At 37.5% G+C, this 21,782-nt stretch overlaps 1 protein-coding gene across 7 annotated transcripts in view; it reads right to left on the bottom strand.

Annotated features, from left to right (window-relative positions):
- FOCAD (focadhesin) overlaps positions 1-21,782 on the bottom strand; it is a 504,358-nt gene that overhangs the window by 109,372 nt on the left and 373,204 nt on the right. For all 7 annotated transcript variants that reach the window (XM_069088078.1, XM_069088080.1, XM_069088077.1 and 4 more), the window contains one exon: positions 12,380-12,509. In XM_069088078.1, the coding sequence (XP_068944179.1) occupies positions 12,380-12,509 (130 nt within the window). The remainder of the gene's footprint in view (positions 1-12,379; positions 12,510-21,782) is intronic.

Here is a 21,782-nt window from a genome sequence, read left to right as displayed (position 1 = left end):
ACTTATAAAGAAGGGTCAATGGTTTCATAGTAGAATCTGGAGTCAATTATAGGGCAAATTCTTGAAGTCAGCCACCAGATAGATTCTGCGGGCATAGCACTCATTACCAATACCAAGTTCATTCACACTCAAAGGCTGACTCAGAAAGCTTTGAATAAGTGGTGTCAGATGTTTTAACTCAGTTTAAAACAAAACTACCCTCAACCATATAAGTTGTTGATCAATATTTCTTTTATATCACTATTATGCAACAAATCCTGGATCTATGATAAGACTGCTCTGAAGAAAAACATAATTTAGTTTTATCAATAAAGAACTTTTTTTTTAAAGTGTCTTTAAGATTGGTAGTCATTAAATCTTCAATTTTAGGAATCATGGAGGTATGTATTATTTATAAGGCTTTGGGTACTCTGAGGAGCCCTTGGTTTTCAAGTTCGTGCTGTGTTTGGATTGTAAAGAATTAATGTCTTATTATTGTAGTTGGCTGTAAAATCAGAGCGAAGGAATCTTTATGGCCTGTAGATGTGGGTGGTAGTTGGAGGAGAAGGCAGGAGGCTTCATATTTCTGCAGTCCAACATGCAGCCCATATTAAAGCAACACCTACAGGACTGTGATGGAGAGAGAGTCTGTTAGCACATCTATTAAGGAGTGATTTAAAAGAATTTATAACTCAACTGTTTTATAGTAGAACAAAAAGTGTACACATAAAGGGAATGTAGACATGCTTTGCCTAGGACCTAGAATCCCTATGGGATGACAAATAATTCACTGTTCTGATTATTTTATGATTGCTAACACACTTCATGGAGGGGCAATAAGAAAGAGAATATTGGCTCCCTTGTTTGTGGTGGTACTTCTAATTAGACCTTGCACCCTTTGTTATTTGGTATTTTGGTGCTATGAAAGATGGGGATGGAGAAAGGAAGGGATATTGTAGAATGGAAAGAAATGGATTTAGGGTCAAAGGAAGTAGCTGAGACTCCCACCTCCATCACTTAACACATGTGAGACTTGAGTGGAGCTGCCTGATCTCTCTAGTGCTCAGCTGCTTCATCTCTAAAATGAGGGGGTTCAAGTCTAAAACCTCCAGGGTTCCTCCTAGTCCTAAACCTATGACCCTAAGATTCCAAACATCTAAGATGACCGGCAGAGTATAGCTGTCATTTCCTTCAGCACCACTAGAGGTTGCTAGACACAGAAAGAGAAGCTAACAGGCCAAAGGAGAAAATACAGAGCATACCATTTAAAATGGGGAAGCATTGTTTGCAACCTTTGCAGGCGTAATAAAGCAGGGGTTTTCTTAACTGTGTTGAAGTCTAATTCTCAAGAACTCAAGAACTAAAACTCAAGAACCCAGGTCTAGGAGTTTATTTAGAATGGGAATGATTTGACTCAATGAGTATTCAATGAGTACTTTCTATATGCCTAGCTGTCTACCACACACTCCTACTAGACTACAAAAAAACAAAACAAAACAAAAAACACAAAAAAACCAAAAGGTTACCAATTCATTGCTCTTAGATTAGTTAAGAAAAAAAAGTTGATCTACAGCCAACATAATCAGTTTATATATCCTCCACTGAATGTGTGAATATTCTACATGAATATATATTCACACGTGCAATGTATTTCAAGTTTGGCTAGCATATACTTACCTCCTTTTTTGAATGTACCCACTGATTGTGGGGAATTGTGTTTACATGCTTTTGTAAAAAAAAAAAAATAGCCCTGTTCCTATACAACAGTATAAATAAGACTAGGTTTTGGGTCAAGAAGACCTGTGTCCAAATACTGGAAGCAACACTTACTATTTCTCTAACTTTGGACATGACATTGAGCCCTTTGGGACCTTGGTTCCTTCATCTATAAAATAAGGTTAGGCCACAGGATCTCCAAAATGCCTTTTAGCTCTGGATAGATATGAACAAAAGCTAAGTACACTTATCCATGAACACATAGGCCAAGGGGAAAGGGAAGATTTGACCCAAGCATAGGAATATACTCAATCTGTCAAGTTTTTACCTTCTCTCCCATTAATAACTTAACAGATCAACATGCTAAGCAATGGATGGAGTTGGCTTAATTAAACTAAACCTTACCATCCCATCATGTAGCTGGTGAACTTATCCTTTACCATTTTTTAATTAACAGTTTTTCCTACACTTTTTTTACAGCATGTTCTTATATCTCATACCCAAGTTTGAATACGAAAATAACCATAACATAGGAATGTGAAGTAGAAAGAGAAATTAGTTCAGTTCTCTCTGTTTGTATATCTATTCCCAGCATTTACCACAGTATCTGACACACATTAAGTACTTAATAAATACCTGCTGAGAGACTGAATATTACTGTGATTATTTTGCCAGGAACTGGATTTAATTATGCTAACTTGAATCCAGTTTCCTTACTCTAGTACTTACATTGTCTGATGCAGTGTATTCATTTCACTGTTTTTTTAGAGGACAGAGTTTTTTTAAAGTTCACAGGTTTATGTCGATCTTTGTATCTGCATCCTCAGTGCCAAGCACAATGTCTGGCAGTCCTTAATAAATACACGTTTTTTGGTTTTGTTTTAATGGGGTAGAGGGGTATGTATATCCCATCGAGTTCTGAACTGATAAATCATAATCTTAGAGCAGAGGGTCCTATCTCTTTCAAACACGTGCTTCTGAATTTCCAGACTCTTTATTATGCTATAGAAACTTCTTAATCTTGGAAGTGCACTCCACCCATCTGCCCACAAAGCCTCTCTTGATTGTTTGGTTCCTCCATTAATTTCCACAAGAACAACCAGCCTATCCTTATTTTCACTCCACTTCACATTGTACTCCTAACTCTTTGGAACATTCTCTATGATCACCAACCTATCCCATTCTGTCTTTCTATCTTAAGGATCTTTCTTCCTCTTTGTATCTGTATTCCCAGTACTTAGCACAGAACCTGGCAAATAGTAAGTCCTTAACAAATGCCTGTTATCTGACTACAGAGTAAATCATTATGTGTAACTAAATCACAACCTCAAGCCAAATAGGTTCATCTATACATATTCTAGAGGGGCATGTACTAACATACAGTAAACATCATATAAGGTTCTACAGGCATAGTGAAGAGATCCTGTGCTTGTTATCACACTCTACTGACACAGGGAAAAATAAGATTAAAAAAAAATTGAATCTGCACTCAAGGTTTCCCTCAAATAATGAATTATGTCTTCATCAAGAGCCAGAAATGCCAAAACAATCAATGAAATCTCATATGAGTGAGGATCCTAAGTGTCATCACCGAACTTGCAAAAACCCTTTCCTCTTCAGACTCATTAATTTTTTTTCAGGAGATGATGTCAATGAGACTGAATGGTATTTGAATTTAATCTTACAAAAGCATCTAGTTCATAGTTGTTTTAACAATCAACTCTATATATGAGAGCCAGTCTATAGAGTAAATATCATAGTAGCAATGACCTACTTAATAATTCATCAAGAAAACAGGTTTTTTTAATCTCTTTTTCCATATTTCAAAAGCTCTTAGTCCTAATTGCCAGATCCATTCACTCCAGTGATGCAGATTCTATCCCCTCTAGGGCTAAGGAGGTAATTTTCTAGAACTACTTTAGCTCTAACCAGTTCAGTCCTATCACCTGGTGATCAGGCTTCTGGCATTGGTATCTGGTATCTTAGTTGGGTTAATTGTTGAATAACAGAAGCTTTTGTTTTGTTTTGTTTTCTTCCAGTTCCCCAGGATTTTACAATGCTTCTTTCTCACTGTTCTCCATAACCTTCCAAAACTTAAGGAAAAAAATCCTATCAGGATAAGCATCAGAGGAGGCCTTTAGTGAAGAATTGTTTCCCTATATAATTTTAAACGTATAAGCCCTACCCATTATTTCAAACAGTTCTGCTGAAAGTTCATGTAAGCTAAAATTCTATTTTGATGCGAATACTGTGCTGAAATAAAATGCCTGGTAAGCTAGTTTTCCTATAAAGTTTAAATCTGATTGATTACCTTTCATATGAGTTTTGTGTTATTAAAATAATGAATAAAGTAAACATAAGGACATAAGTTTAATGAGCTGAGTCTGCAGTTACAGAAATCACAAATAAAAAAGGAAGCACAAAATAAATTTAGAAGAAATCAATTAATTGAAAAATACTGAAAATAGGTTTAATAATTTTTTGAAAATTCAGATAATTTGATAATTCATTACTAAACTTAATCAAAAAGAGAAAAATCAAATGACCAGAATCAGAAAAAAAATAGAGAAATCACAATCACAAAAATAAAGAAAAAAACATAGAAAATGTTACATATAGCTGGCTATATGCCAAAAACAAAACAAAACAAAACAAACACCAAACCCCAAACAAAACTGAACCTAAGAACACAAAAGAAAAAAAGTTATTTTTTTAAATGAAAAATGCCCAAGTAGACTAAACAGAAAATAGAAAACCTAAATAAGCCAATTTCAGGAGGAAAAATTTCAATTATAAGTTGAGATATGAGTAAATGCTTTAAAAAGCTCCAGGAACCTATACTATATAAATAATATTCAATCTAATTCATTCTGGGAGAGAAATACAGTTTTTAATTTCTAAGCCTGGTAACCATTAGGTAGAAAAAAAAGAAAAGTATAAGCTGATATTACCTAATCTAAATGTAAACTATTAAACAAAATGTTGGAAAAACAATACAGAAGTATATACAAAATTTCATTATAATACAGCAAGATTTATACCAGAAGCAGAAAGTTGGCTCAATATAAGGAAAACAGTATGATAAATTATAAAGATGAAAAATCCTAACCATAAGCCCCTAGCCCCCAAAAAAGGTTCTGTAATGAAATGCCTGGTAGAACGAAGGCTGGATTTGAAGTTAAAAGGACTGGATTCCTTCCATTACCGGCTTTGTCACCTACTCACTACCTCTGAAACTCGGAAAATCTCTTTAGCACCTTTGAGCCTAGTTTCTTCTCCTACAAAAAGTGAAGCTGGACTAGATGATCTTAGAGGATACATAGGGTGGCGAGGTGGCACAGTGAATAGAACACCAACCCTGGAGTAAGGAGGACCTGAGTTCAAATTTGACCTCAGACCCTTAACACTTACTATGTGACCTTAGGCTAGTCACTTACCACCAATTGCCCTGCCTTCCCCCCTCCAAAAAGGAAAAAAAGATACATAAAAATATGAAGGCATGGAAAAATTTTTTCTTCAACATAAAATCAATCAAGAGCTAACATTGCAGGTAATGGAGAATCCTAATCAGAATAAGTAGATGGTAAGTATGTCTACTCTCACCTTCACTATTTGATATAAGTTTTAAGTTTTTTAAGATATAAGTTTTAAGATTACATATATACTAATAGGGCAAGAAAAAAATATTAAGACAGTAAGCAAATACATAAAACAAATTAAACCAAATGGTGGGATGAACTATCAATAAACTCTAGGAGACTCAACAAAACATTGTCTGAAAAAACTTAGGAGGGAAATAATATTTGCACTCTTTTACACATTATATTAATGATTCATCATGCTTAGTGACTTTAACAAGACTGTAAGATATAACAATCTAAAGAAATCTGTGTTTCTGTTTATTGTTAACTAAAAATGGAGTAATACTATTTAGGGTAGAACTATCAATGTGCTATCAATAGCCTAGTGAAAAAACACACATAAGACCTAAGCCACACCACCAATACCATACACTATTATCAATTCCAAGTCAATCAATGATTAAGATGTAGAAAAGGCCATTAGGAAAAGAGAGGAAATGGAATGTTTATCTATTACAATTGTAATGAGGAAGAATATTTTTAAATTATATAGCAAATTAAATTAGCAGATTAATGTAATCATATAATAGTAAAATTTTCTAAACAAATAATAGGAACAAAAACAGACTGAGAAAAATACCTTATCAAAAATATTTCTGTTAATTAATGACACCAAAAGCTGTTAAGAATTGACAGGCTTGGGAGGCAGAGGCACGATGGCAGAGTAGAAGCATGACCTTACCAGGGCTCCGGCTTCCACCTTCCGCAATCCACGAAAAAGGGGACTCTAAACAAACTTTGGAGCAGCAGAACCCACAAAATGACACAGAGAAGCTAACCTCCCACTGAGGACAGCCCAGCAGGCTGGCAGGAATCTAGCACAGCACTCTGGGAGCCAAGCTCAGCCCCACTTTAGCCCCAGGGAGGGCCTGAACAGACATGGCCCCAGGGACTCCAGATCAGGAGCAGCTGTGGCCATTTCCAGATTTATCAACACATAGATGCTAAGGACAAAGTGAGAGGTCAGTGCAGTCTGGACTTTGGGACCAGTAAGTGGGAGTGCTTGGTTTTTGCCCCCCAGGGCAAGAAGCCGCTGAGACTCCAGCACAGCCAGACAGTGCCAAGGGGCAGCTTCAGCTCCTGGCCTGCAGAGTGTAGGGGGACCAAGCACCAGTCTGAGGGGTACTCGCTCTTGCTTTAACCTTCTTGGATCTGGATTGCAGTCTAGGGTGGAGGTCCTGGGGTATATGTCCACCTTGCCAGAGCGTGTGGAGACCTCAGAGAGGGCACCCATCCAAAACCTCTGGCAGCTGAGAAAACCCCAGCGTTTGGGATGAAAGCTCCCCTGTCTGGTGGCAGAGGCCTACTGTGGCAAAAAGCCCAAAAGTCAAGTAATTGAGTGGCAAAACGAGCAGGCAAAGGAAACAAAGAAGACAGAAGATTCCAACATTATACTCCTATTTTGGAGACAAAAAGGAGCAAAGCATGGAACAGGAGGAAAACAGTGAAATCAGAACTCCTGCACCAAAAGCTTCAAAGGAAAATACAAGCTGGTTACAGGACATAGAGGACCTTAAGAAGCAGATAAGAGAAGTGGAGGAAAAATTGGGAAGAGAAATGAGAACAATGCAAGAAAATTATGAAATGAGAGTCAATAGCCTGACTGAGGAAAATAATACCTTAAAAAAAAAGACTATCTCAAATGGCACAAGAGGCTCAAAAAAGGCAATGAGGAGAAGAATGCCTTAAAAAGCCAAATTTGCCAGATGGAAAAAGAATCTCAAAAGTTCAATGAGGAGAATCATTGCTTCAGAATTAGATTGGAGCAAATAGAAGCTAATAACTTTTTGAGAAATCAAGATGCTATTTAACAGATCCAAACAAATGAAAGAATAGAAGGCAATGTGAAATATCTCATGGGAAAAACCACTGACCTGGAAAACAGATCCAGGAGAGAGAATTTAAAAATTATTGGACTATCTGAAAACCATGATCAAAGTAAGAACCTAGAAATCATCCTCCAGGAAGTTCTCAAAGAAAACTGCCCTGATGTTTTAGAACCAGAGGGCAAAATAGAGGTTGAAGGAATCCATCGATCACCTCCTGAAAAAGATCCCAAAAAGAAAACTCCTAGGAATATTATAGCCAGGTTCTGGAATTCCCAGATTAAGGAGAGAATATTACAAGCAGCCAGGAAGAAACAATTTGAATATTGTGGAAACACAATCAGGATAACCCAGGATCTGGCAGCTTCTACACTGAGGGATCTAAGGGCTTGGAATATGATATTCCAGCAGTCAAAGGAGCTGGGATTAAAACCAAGAGTCACCTAGCCAGCAAAACTGAGTATCATGTTTCAGAGGAAAATATGGTCATTCAGTGGAATAGAGAACTTTCAAGCATTCTTGCTGAAAAAAGCAGAGTTGAATAGAAAATTTGACATTCAGATACAAGAAGCAAGAGAAGCATGAGAAGGTAAACAGGGCAAAGAAATCATAAGGAACTTATCAAAGTTGAACTATTAACATTCCTGCATGGAAAAACAATAATTGTAACTTATGAAACTGTTCTCAGTAGTTGAAGGGATTAGAAATATATATATAGACATATATATATATATGTCTATATATGAGGGTATATTGGCATATGAATACATATGTGAATGTGTGTATATATGTTTACAGGTATACATACATAGAGGGCACATGACCAATTTAACAGGAAGGGATGATACCTAAAAGGTAAAATTAAGAAGTGAGAGGAATATAATGAGAGGAGATGGGGAGAGACAGAGTGGGGTAAACTATCTCATACAGAAGAGGCAAGGGAAAATGGTTACAATGGAGGGGAAGAATAGGAAGGCAAAAGCGAATGGGTCAACCTTATTCCCATTGAATTTGACTTAAGGAGGGAATGAAATACACACTAAACAGGGTATCTCACCCTCTAGGAGAGTAGGGGGGGAAGGGGATGAGAGGGGCAATGATGGAAGGGAGGGCAGGCTGGGGGTGAGGGAGGTTGGAAGCACCCACTTTTGAAAAGGGACAGGATCAAAGTAGAGAATAGAATGGGTGGGAGGTGGGATAGGAGGGAGGGAAATATAGTCAGTCTTTTACAATATATCTACTATATTATTGTTTTGCATTAGCCACACATATACAACCTATACTGAACTGCTTATCTTCCCAGTAAGGGTGGGCGACAAGGAAGGAAGGGAATGAATCTGGAATTGAAAGTTTTAAAATCAAATATTCAAATATACATATATATGTATATGTATATATATATATATATATATATATATACTATTATTAATACCATCTTACATGTAATTGGGAAATAAGATATACAGGCATTGAGGCACAGAGATCCACTGGAAAAGTAGAAAGGGGTATGGGAGAAAATATGGGAGAGAGCAGACTGGAGGAGGGGATATCCTGTGGGACTGCTATTTTGGGGTGGTGGGTAGGGGAAAAACGGGGAGAAAATTTGTAACTCAAAATCTGGCAGAAACGAATGATGTAAATCAGAAGTTAATAAAGCATTAAAAAAAAAAAAGAATTGACAGGCTTGGGGCGGCTATGTGGTGCAGTGAATAGAGCACCGGCCCTGGAGTCAGGAGAACCTGAGTTCAAATCCGGCTTCAGACGCTTGACTCACTTACTAGCTGTATGACTTTGGACAAGTCATTTAACCCTAATTACCCTGCCTTCCCCCCTCCAAAAAGAAAAAAAAAAAGAATCAACAGACTTATAATCATTAAGATTTATACCCCAATGGATGGTTAAAAGTATATGAATAGGTAGTTCTTGATAAAAAAAAAATTACAAATTGTTTTGTATCTTGAAAAACTGTCCAAAATTTCTAATGAGGAGAGAAATACATATTAAAGAAATTCTGAAATTCAACATTTTGCACATAAAATTCAATGATTCCCAGAATCTGAAGATAGAGAAATATTATTCAATTGTGGGCCAAAGTTGTAAATGTTAAACTGTTTTGGAAAAAAGAATACAAAAAATAAGAACTTAAAAAAAAAAACACCTGTTCATTTCCTTTGGTTCAATGACCCCTCTATATTCTAAAGCTGTTACAGAAAGGGAAGAAAGATAAGTTTGCAGAATAAGGTTCCAACAAGCTTTATTCATAAATAAAAATTATAAAAAATGTTTCCAATTACTGGAGCAATACTCTGGTCTCCCAGCATCAAGATTGTCCCAACTTCAATATATTCTGCACTCAGCTGCCAAAGTGACTGTCATAAAGCATAAGCTGACACTGTCATTCCCCTGTTATCTTCAGGATCAAATATAAATTCCTTTGCTTAGAAATCAAAACTCTTCCTAACTCCACTCCTTCCTACTTTCCAATCTTTCTACAGGATTCCCCTCTACACAAATTATGAGTAAACTATACTGGCCACCTTCCTCTTCTTCAGCCAATGCTCTCTTCTCCGGGGTTCCTTCCCTGCCTTTGTGGCTGCTGTCCCCCACCAGTGAAATGCTCTCTTCATCTCCAGCTCTCAACCTTCCTTGGTTTCAATCCAGCCTCAGCTCAAATTCTACCACCTTCAAGAGGCTGTTCCCTATACCCCAAGTTACTGGCACCCTCTACTTTTCATCTACTCTGTACCCATCTTTTAGGTAACCCCAATGCCTCAATTAAAATGTTAATTCCTTAACAGTACAGATTGTTTTTTCCTTTATGTGTATCCTCAGCAACTAGTACATTTATTCCTTCCACATTTATTGGGGGGGGGGGAGAGGCAGGGCTGAAGAAAGGGAAGGATAACCCTGTGTTCTGGAAAATCCACATAAATTTTTTGGCCCTTACTTTGTACCAGAGAAAAAGTTTGATTTTTTTATTTTTCTTTTATGGGGTGTTTTAGCACCTTATTGTAAAATTTGTGTTAAGTATTTTTCAGTGTTGTCTTTTGGCATTCACATGCCATCTGCAGCTGCCACAAAACTTCCAAAAAATTCCCATGTAGTTGCTTATGACAACCCATAATACATAGAACCACAATGGGGAAAGTTGTGATGCAGAAGAGATAACTGTACCATGCTTTCCATGTAATAGGTGCTTAATAAAAGCCTGACTGAGAAGTGATGTACAGTGCAGAAACAAAAAATACAATACATCAGGGGCAGCCAGGTTGCTCAGCGAGTAAGAGCACCAGCTCCAGTGTCAGGATGACCTGGGGATCAAATCCAGGCTCAGATACTTAGCACCACACCCAGAAATAACTGGCCGTGTAACCTTGAGCAAGTTACTCAACCCCGATTACTTTAAAAAATATATATATAATACATGAAGAATGGCAAGGATATAAAAATAGTAGCAATAATAAATTATTTACTCGAATACTTATTCCTATTGTTAGTTACTACAGTTAGTAGTACTTACTACTTACTGCTACTAAGAAACAGTAATCAATGCTTTTTTTTAAATACACAAATACAAATGTATTTTTAAAGATTCAATTTCACCTGCCTTACCACATTAAAAATAATATAATCTCCCTGAAGGCAAGAACTGCTTCATTTTTCTTTTCTTGATAACAAACACAATGCTTAGCATACAGTAGGCATTTATTAAATAGCTTGGCATACAGTAATGTGATAGTAATGGAATATAAAGATCCCCCTGTATTGGCTTGGTTTTCAAATTGATTGTGTTAAAACCCAGAGCTTAGTAATCCCACCTGTGGGATGGACTTGTCCATGTGAAAAGAGAGTCCTGAACTGGGAGGAGCTGGTGACGTAGATTTGGAGAGACAAGGGAGAGGCGGAAGAACTTTTTGGAAGCAGCACCCTTGTGGAGGCAGAGAGAGAGACTGAGAGGATTGCTGAGGGCCACTTTGAATTGCCCTGGACTTTTGAGACCTGCCCCCGGAGCTGCCAAGGACTGAGGAGACATGGCTGTTTTGCTGATACTTTGTCTGTCTGTTTTGATGTTGTTTTGCCAGATTTGTCCACTGGTGAAAGACAGTCCTGTTATTGAAGAAGTCCTGGAACCTGGCTGTTGGCTAAGAGCTCCTGAGACTGTCCTGCAGACAGAGAGTGAATACTGTCCACTGGTGAAGGACAGTGCTGTTTGTTGCAGGGGTCTGGGAACCTTTCTGTTGGTTCAGAAGCCCTGAAGAAGGATTTTCTTGTTGTATGTTTACAGAAATCCTGGGAAAGGGTTTTGCTAATGTTTTTCAGGGGTTCTAGGACTGTTCTGCAGACAGAGAATGAATTAATGAAGAGACTGGAAATGTATCTTGTGGCCTTGCTAAGCCTTGTCTCCCTAGGAACTAAGATTGCTGAGAACTTGCCTCCTGTCAAGATGAAGAAAAGACCTCCATTTGGGTATTAAGTGCTGTGCTTAAACTTGTTGTAACTCTGGGGTAGATTCAATTGTGATCCAGGGGTGGGGAACTTTTGACCTTTTTGTGTTCTATGGATGAACAAATGAATGTAGTTTACTTATGATTGGAAACTAATCTCCATTTGAGAAGAGGGGCTTTGTGGTGGACTACATGAAGGTACAGCCTAAGGGTGGAGTAGTATTTAGAACAGGGACTTTGTAATTGATTGAATGAATGGAAGGTCCTGGGGTGGGGTAGTACTTGGAGATTATTTAATCACACTTAGTAAATGTTGTATTTTGAATGATGTCATGTTTTGACCTTCTCTGTTCTTAATTTGTCACTGAATAAAATGGAGAGCACCTATGCTGGTATTCTGAACCTTGGGACGTTGCCTTTCCTTGGCATTACATTACAAGTAAACATTTTAAAAGTGCTTTTTACATTGAACGGGATTTAGTTTTTTGATTGGAAACTCTCTGGAATATAATGTATATGCACTTAGATAGTAGGTATAACAGGGGAGGTTAGGTGGCACAGTGAACAGAGCACCGGCCCTGGAGTCAGGAGAACCTGAGTTCAAATCCTGACTCAGACTCTTAACACAAAACTAGCCATGTGACCTTGGGCAATTCACTCAACCCCAATTGCCCTACCTTCCCCCTCCAAAATGCAAAAAAAATAAAAAAGTAAGTATAACATTCAAAATCACAGACTAATTAAGTACATCTTTTCTGAAAAAGGAAATCACCTGGAAAGACTGAAGGAGCAGTGAGTGGAAGTAGTCTGATATAAGAAGAACCAGGGACAGAAAGGTCTACCTCCTTCTCTTCTTCTTCATTTCCATCCAACTCTTCAGGGGGATCAATTTCTGGCCTTACCTATAATAATAAAGGCATTAACATTATAAAGAGGATTACTACAAACAGAAACCAATTTTAGCTCATGGGAGCATGTGCGGAAGCGCGAGCAAGAGTGCACGCGCGCGAGAGTGTGTGTGTGTGTGTGTGTGTGTGTGTGTGTGTGAGAGAGAGAGAGAGAGAGAGAGAGAGAGAAACAGAGAGACAGAGAGAGAGAGACTGAGAGAGACAGAGACAGTGAGACAGAGAGAGAAAGAGAGACAGAGACAGAGAGGAGGAGAGAGAGAGAGACAGAAAGAGAGGGCAGGAGAGAGAGATACAGAGAGAGAGACAGAAAATTTAAGGATTCATAAATAGGTTTGCTTATTTTTTCCTACCTGACCACACACACACACACACACACACACACACACACACACACACACAGTAGGAAGGGGAATCAGACTAATTGTCTTGCCTGACCTGATCAGTTAATTTGACTAAATCAATGAAGCTATTCCATCAAAATATATAAAAGTTGTCCTCTTAGACACAGAACAAATAGTGATTAAGCAAGCAAATGCAACAATAGAGGTCAGGAGGCAACAGCACTGTGAGCAGGGGCATGCCTGGAGGCAACGGCACAGGATAGGCAGGGAGGAGGCCTGACCAACAAGGGGGGTAAGTCTTCCCACCAACCACAAGGGCCGCTACCAGGCCATTCACCAAAGGGCTGGGACTGGAAAGAGCAAGGTAAGAACTAAATGCAGGGCCCCTGTCCAGGACAGCAAATACTCTTGAGACTACCACTCCATAGCCCAGAAATAAAAAAAAAAAAAAAAGCCCTTATCAGGACCTCCAAGACCAGGATGTCAGAGTGAACCCTGCCAGCTCCAACCCCCACCCCACCCTGAAAACATATTAACTATTGCCGCAGGGCAAAACCCTCAACAGTAAAGGCTTGGGAACCCTAGAGGAAGGGCATGGCTAGGTCCCTGCCTCAAAATGGGTAAAAAGCAGACTACAAACACTCTGGAGTCCTACTATCCTCAGAGGAAGGAACCAAACTCAGAGGGAGACAAGGTGGACTCCACACCCACAGCTGAAACATCAACAGGGAACAGGCTCACAAGCACAGACAGCTCTCCCAGAAAAGCTCAAAAGTAACTTTGAAAACCAAATGAGAGAGATAGAAGACAAAATGAAGAATTCTTTTAAAATCAAAATTGCAGAATTAGAAAAACATTATAATGAAGAAAATAGCTCCTTAAAAAGAAAAGTGTATAATACGGAAAAGGAGCTCCAAAAACTAACCAAGGAAAATGATTTGCTAAAAACCAGAATCAACCAAATTGAAACAAATAACTCTATGAGGAACCAAGAATTAGTTAAACAAAACAACAAGAAGGAAAAATTAGAAAAAGAGGTAAAATATCTCAATGGAAAAATAACTGACCTGGAAAACAGATCCAGGAGAGATAACCTGAGAATCATAGACCTACCAGAAAATCATGATGAAAAATTGAGCCTGGACAACATTCTCTAAGAGCTCATTAAGTAAAACTGCCCTGAGATACTAGAACCTGAGGGTAAAATAGAAATCCAGAGAATCCACTGGACACCTGCTGAAAGAACTACCAAATTGACAAGTCCTTGAAATGTTGTGGCCAAAAGAATTACCAGGTAAAAGAGCAGCCAGAAAGAAACAATTCAAATATCAAGGAACCACAGTGAGGATCGCACAGGATTTGGCAGCCTCTACACTGAAAGGTCGGAGGCAAGGGAATTCAATTATCTGCAAGGCAAAAGAGCTCAGGTTACAACCAAGGATCACCTACCCATCCAGACTGAACATATTCTTCCAGACAAAGAGATGGTCATTCAATGATATAACAGATTTCCAGACTTTCCTGATGAAAAAGCCAGAGTTCAATGCAAAATTCAGCCTCCAATTATGAGATGCAAGGATGACATAGAAAGGTAAACAAGGAAGACACACACACACACACACTGTTATTTAATAAGAGGAAACTGTTTATAGACAGGTAGAGAGTATGAGTATAAATTACACAAAATTATGATTTAAAAAAAAATCTTATCAAGGGCTACAAAGGAAGTGCAATAGAAGAAGAGGAATTAATGAAGTGGAAAAGGGTAAATTATGCCATACAAAGAGGCATAAAAACAATATAGCATAGGAAAAGAAGGGAGGGAGATAAGTATTATAGGAGCTTTTCCCTCATTGGGTTGGTCTGGTGCAAGGAAGGAAAAACAACAAGTTGAGTATAGCACTCTATGGAGAAGAGACGCAAAACATATCATATTAGAGGGAAAGGGGAGGGAGCGGAGCTTCCCATAAGATTTGTTCCTGTCACCCTTGGTGCGAAGAGGAAATAACATACTTCATTAAGTATAAAAATATCCTGCAGGCAGTAGGAGGGGGAAAGGGCTACGAAAGGGGAGGGGGTGATTAGTAGGGAGGGAAGAAGGAAGGAAGAAAGGGAGGAAAAGGGAGGGGAGCTGATAAGGGAATACTGAGGGAGGTGGTAGTCAAAAGAAAAACTATTAAATGGGGGAAGGGAGAAGGGGAGAAAAAATATAAGCATTAAGAAGGGAGGGAATACAATGGAAGGAAAGAAACAGATAATAATCATAACTGTGAATATGAATGGAATGAACTCTCCCATAAAATGGAGATGGATAGCAGAATGGATTAGAAATCATAATCCTACAATATGCTGTTTACAAGAAACACATCTGAAACAAAGGCATACACACAGGGTAAAGGTAAAAGGCTGGAGTAAAATATATCATGCCTCAGCTAAAGTTATCTCAAATAAAGCAAGAACAAAAATGGATCTAATTAAAAGAGATAAGGAAGGAAACTATATCCTGCTAAAAGGCACCATCGAGAATGAAGCAATATCATTACTTAACATATATGCACCAAGTGGTATAGCATCCAAATTCCTAGAGAAGAAGGTAAGGTAATTAGAGGAAGAAATAGATAGCAAAACTATACTAGTGGGAGAACTTAATCTCCCCCATTCTGACCTTGATAAATCCAACCTCAAAATAAACAAGAAAAAAGTTAAGGAGGTTTATAGAATTTTAGAGAGGGTAGGTACGACAGATCTCTGGAGAAAACTGAATGGGGATAAAAAAAACCTTCTTCTCAGCGGTACATGGCACATACACAAAAATTGGCCATGTACTAGGACATAAAAACCTCACAATTCAGTGCAGAAAGGCAGAAATAATAAATGCATCATTCTCAGATCATGATGCAATAAAAATCATATGCAATAAAGGGCCATGGAAAGACAGACTAAAAACTAATTGGGAACGAAACATTTTAATCCTAAAGAATGAATGGGTCAAACAAGAAATCATAGAAACAATCAGTAACTTCATTCAAGAGAGTGACAATAATGAGACATCATACCAAAATTTGTGGGATGCAGCAAAGGCAGTTCTTAGGCGAAGTTTTATATCCCTGAGTGCATACATGAATAAATTAGAGAAAAGAGAGGTAAATGCATTGGGCATGCAATTGAAAAAGCTATAAAAAAAAAAATTGAAAATCCCCAATTAAATACTAAATTAGAAATACTGAAAACCAAAGGAGGGAGTAATAAAATTTAAATTAAGAAAACTATTGAATTAATAAATAAAACTAAGAGCTGGTTTTATGAAAAAAACCAATAAGATTAATAGATCCTTAGTCAATATGATAAAAAAAAGAAGAAAACCAAATTATGAGTATCAAAAATGAAAAGGGTAAACCTACCACCAATGAAGAGGAAATTAGAACAATTAGGAATTATTTTGCCCAGTTGTACGCATATAAATTTGACAATCTCAGTGCAATGGATGAATATTAACAAAAATATAGGTTGCCCAAATTAACTGAGGAAGAAGTAAATTACTTAAATAACCCCATCTCAGAAAAAGAAATCGAACAAGTCATCAGTGAACTCCCTAGGGAAAAACCTCCAGGGCCAGATGGATTTACTAGTGAATTCTATAAAACATTTAAAGAACAACTGATTCCAATATTCTACAAACTATTTGGGAAAATTAGTGAAGAAGGAGTCCTACCAAATTCTTTTTATGACACAAATATGGTACTGATACCTAAATCAGGAAGAGATAAAACAGAGAAAGAAAATTATAGACCAATCTCCCTCATGAATATAGATGCAAAAATTTTAAATAAAATTTTGGCAAAAAAAATATAGCAACTTATCACAAGAATAATGTACTTTGATTGGGTAGGATTTATTCCAGGAATGCAAGGATGGTTTAATATTAGTAAAACCATCAGTATAATTGATCATATCAACAATAAAACTAACAAAAACCACATGATTATCTCAATAGATGCAGAAAAGACTTTTGACAAAATACAACATCCACTCCTATTAAAAACACTAGAAAGTATAGGAATAAATGGAGCCTTCCTTAAAATAATAGGTAGCATCTATTTAAATCCATCAGCAAGTATTATATGCAATGGGGAGAAGCTAGAAATATTTTCTCATAAGATCAGGGGTGAAACAAGGATGTCCACTATCACCCCTCTTATTCAATCTGGTACTAGAAATGTTAGCAGTAGCAATTAGAGAAGAAAAAGAAATCAAAGGAATCAAATTAGGCAAAGAAGAGACCAAGCTATCACTCTTTGCAGATGATAGGATGATATACTTAGAGAATCCTAGAGAATCAATTAAAAATTACTTGAGACAATAAATAAATTTGGCAAAGTTGCAGGATATAAAATAAACCCACATAAATCCTTGGCATTCCTGTGTATTTCTAATGAAATTCAACAGCAAGAGATAAAAACAGAAAACCCATTTAAAGTTACTGCAGACATTATAAAATACTTGGGAATCTACCTGTCAAAACAAACCCAAGACCTATATGATCACACCTACAAAACACTTTTCACGCAAATAAAGTCAGATCTAACTAATTGGAAAGACATGAAGTGCTCGTGGCTGGGTCTAGCTAATATAATAAAAATGACAATTTTACCTAAATTAAATTATATATTTAGTGCCATACCAATCAGTTTAACAAAAACCTACCATATAGAGCTAGAAAAAAGTAGTAACAAAATTCATTTGGAAGAACATAATATTCAGAATATCAAGGGAATTAATGAAAAGAAATGCTAGGGATGGTGGACTAGCTATACCAGATTTTAATCTTTACTATAAAGCAGTAGTCCTCAGAACTACTTAGTACTGGCTGAGGAATAGAGTAGTGGATCAATGGAATAGATTAGGGACACGAGACTCAGCAGTCAATGACTATTTACTACTGTTTGATAAACCCAAAGACCCCAGTTTTGGGGATAAGAACTCACTCTTTGACAAAAACTGCTGGGAAAACTGGAATATAGTATGGCAGAAACTGGGCATAGACCATTATCTAACACCATATACCAAAATCAAGTCTAATGGGTGCATGATCTAGGTATAAAGGCTGCTACTCTAAGCAATCTGGGAAAGCAAGGAATAGTTTACCTGTCAGATTTGTGTAGACAGGAAGACTTTATGACCAAACAAGAATTGGGGGAAATCATAAAATGCAATATGGATAATTTTGATTACATTAAATTGAAAAGCTTCTGTACAAACAAAGCCAATATAACCAGGATTAAGAGGGAAGTTGAAAATTGGGAAAGAATTTTTACACCCTATGACACTGATAAAGGACTCATTTCTAAAATATACAGAGAATTGAGTCAAATCTATAAGAATACAAGTCATTCCCCAACTGATAAATGGTCAAAGGATATGAACAGGCAGTTTACAGAGGAAGAAATTAAAGATATTTATAAGCATATGAAAAAATTCTCTAAATCACTATTGATTAGAGAAATGCAAATCAAAACAACTCTGAAGTACCACATCTCACCAGTCAGATAGGCTAAGATGACAAAACAGGAAAATGATAAATGCTGGAGAGGATGTGGAGAAATTGGAACACTAATGCCTTGCTGATGGAGTTGTGAACTGATCCAACCCTTCTGGAGAGCATTCTGTAATTATGCCCAAATGGCTATAAATAATTTCATACCCTTTGACCCAGCAACACCACTTCTAAGGTTATATCCCAAAGAGATAACAGAAGTGGGAAAAAGACCCATATGTACAAAAATATTTATAGCAGCTCTTTTTTTGGCAGCAAAGAATTGGAAATTAAGGGGGTGCCCATCAATTGTGGAATGACTGAACAAATTGTGGTATATGCATGTTATGGAATACTATTGTACAATAAGAAACGAGGAGCAGATGGACTTCATATTTACCTGGAGAGGCTTATATAAACTGATGCTGAGTGAGAAGAGTAGAGTCAGGAGGAATTTGTACACAATTACAGACACAATGTATGTGTGATGACCAACTTTGATAAACTGGACTCTTCTCAGCAATCCAGAGTCATAAGTCAAACCCAAAAGCCTCATGATGGAGAGAGATGTCTACATCCAGAGAAAGAACTGAGATTGAACCCAGATTGAAGCAAACTACCTGCCCTTTTTTGTTTTTTTGTTTGGTTTTGTTTCCTCTTTCCCATTCTTCATTCCATCTGTTACAATCCTTCTTTATAACCTGACTAATGCCTAATGTGAAAGTATTTGCAGATACTATACTTGATTATATGCCGTGATGGCAGGGGAGGGAAGAGGGAGAGAAAATTTGAAACTCAAGGAATTGTGGTAAGGAGTCTTGTAAACTAAAAGTAAACAAATTAATAAAGACCAAAAAAAAAAGATGAGACAATAATGGTAAAATAAAACATCATGTAGTATTCATGTTCAAGTCAAAAACTTAACAAATGCAAACACCAGAATACTCTATTTGAGTGGTTTTCTGACTTGTAACTACAAATTTGCTTTATTCAGACACTTTATTTTAACTTGAAGGTTTCTACCATTTTCCTTTATGCCACCATTTTAGACGACTGAAAGGAAGCAAAGAACGGAGAGAGATTGAAATGCTTCACTTCATTTCTGTTGAGCTCAGTATTTTGTAGCTCTAGTGAATAGGCATAAAGAAGGTCCTTAATTGTATGGCTCTACCTCATTAAAGCTAATTTGCATGAATTTGTGGTTACTTTTGGATCAGTTACATTGGGTTCTATCTTTTTTTTTAAAGGATGAATTCTATAGCAGCTTCCAAAAGGTACAACTGTTAAACAATTAATTACATTTTTTAATTCTCTCAATGACTAACCAATCTAATGGCCACATGGAGCCAATTAAACATTAATAGCGGAAATCAAAACATACAAAGTGTTGAACAAAACCATAAAGTGCTAGAGCCCAGTCATTAAAAAGTCTGTCTCCTCACGTTATTTTTAGATATAATTAACAATTCCTGAAGACTGACTTCTTCATGGGTCCCTAAAGCATTGTTCTGTTTTGGAACTACTCTGAGTCAGGATTCTTGTAGGGGGAAAATAGAGGGGAAATGCTTCTCTTAAGTATAATAAGCTCCATTCTAAAGAAACCATTCAACCAGAACCAGTGTTTGCTTTATTTGGTTTAAAGGAGCACAAATGTACCAGCACTCTTCTAGACAAGATTTAGTTCCACTCAAAACCAAATACCAAATTCTAACACAGAATAGCCAGCCACAACCAAAGAGGCAAGTTCTGATGCCTCTGTAAAAGGTTATTCTAATATCTGCCCATTTCATTGTGTCCCAGATTCCTGAGACAACACATGGCTTTCATAAGCCAGATTTCCAGGTGCTGCTGCAGCCCACACACACAGCCTACACCAGATTTCAAGGCTTTGGAAGCCTGAGAAGTCATGAGGAATCTTCCTCAGAGGGATCCTGAAAGGCCAAATTCCAGTGATGGAGAAGTTCTCAGGATCAAGAATCAATTCTACAGCTTTCATGACAGAGGGAGCAACGAGGTGCTAGCATGCAGGGTTGTCAACCTCGGGCCCTCGTTCTGAGGAGGACCAGGACCCAACCAGATTAAAATGTAATTTGAAACTTTTTAACAAAATTAAAAAAAAAACCAAACAATCCAAAAGACGTAACATTAATTTGTGGCTTTCTAAATCAATACGCTGCCAGGATCTGCTTTTGTTTTTGTTTGCCACCATTGGTACAGTTCATGAAGTGCTGAACCTGGAATCAAAAAAGCCTTTCAAATCCTGCTTAAACAGTAGTTGTGTAACCCAGGGGCAAGTCACTGAACCACTGTCAGCCTTAACTTCTTTATCTGTAAAACAGGGATGATAATAACACCACAGTTACTTGAGGGGATCAGATGAGAGAATATAAAGATGAAGAATAAAAGTGTCTCGCAGCCCTCCAAGCATTATAGAAAGGCTAGCTGTTATTATTAGGAAGGCACTTCAGAACTAGAAGAGCTTCCCAGGTGAAGTTCAAACCCGTCATTTTACATGTGAGGTTAATGAAGGCTGAGAGGTTCAGTAACTTGCCCAGGGTCACATGGCTAATGTCTGAGGCAGCATTTAAACCTAGGTCAACCTGCCTGACTTAAGCTCGAGTGTTCTAACTCAGGAGGTTTCTGGGACACCCTGCATTTAAAATCAAACTGATCAGGTGCCCCAAAGTGGCGTGAACCCTATAGCTCTAAGAGCTTCAAATTGGCTAAAGCTCAGGTGTGAGCCACGCCAGACGTCCTGATGTCTTTGATCTAGAATTTATAAAAAGACGTTTTGTCCAACCAGATTTACACACCTTCTTCATCCAGCCTCCTACTTAACACTGATCCTGGGTGGTAACTAGGACCTGCCATCAAACCTGTCCTGGAGTCACGATGAGGCTATTGATAGAAAATCTTATAAAAGGATGTCTCATTGACCATCTGTTATTTTCTAATTATGCTAGGTGGTGCAGGTCCCCAGGGGTCTGGGCCAGGAGTCAGGAAGATTCATCTTTCTGAGTTCAAATCCAGCCTCAGACACTTTCTAGCTATGTTGATGGCCTTGGGCAAGTCACTTTGCCCTGTCTGCCTCAGTTTCCTCATTTGTAAAATGAACTGGAGAACAAAGTGGCACACAAAACCCCAAATGGGGTCACAAAAAGTTGAACACAACTGAAATGAATGAACAACAATAAATTCAAAATTTCCTTAAGTCCATATTTCTACTGGTTTATGCATACACAACTTCTATTTTCATGTCAATGTTGCTATGTTGGATAATTATAAATCTGCATGTTTCATACAGATAGTGCATTTTTTAAAAAAAAGAAAACATTTTCAAGGCGTTTCCCATGAATTTCATTTAAGTCCTTCACTAGGAGATGATCTGGGTTT

The sequence above is a fragment of the Petaurus breviceps genome, unplaced genomic scaffold (assembly GCF_028583685.1).
Source record: "Petaurus breviceps papuanus isolate PSGF00001 unplaced genomic scaffold, PetGlider_PUasm1.0 184, whole genome shotgun sequence".
NCBI lineage: Eukaryota > Metazoa > Chordata > Mammalia > Diprotodontia > Petauridae > Petaurus > Petaurus breviceps.
This window is presented reverse-complemented; position numbering and strand designations above follow the sequence as displayed.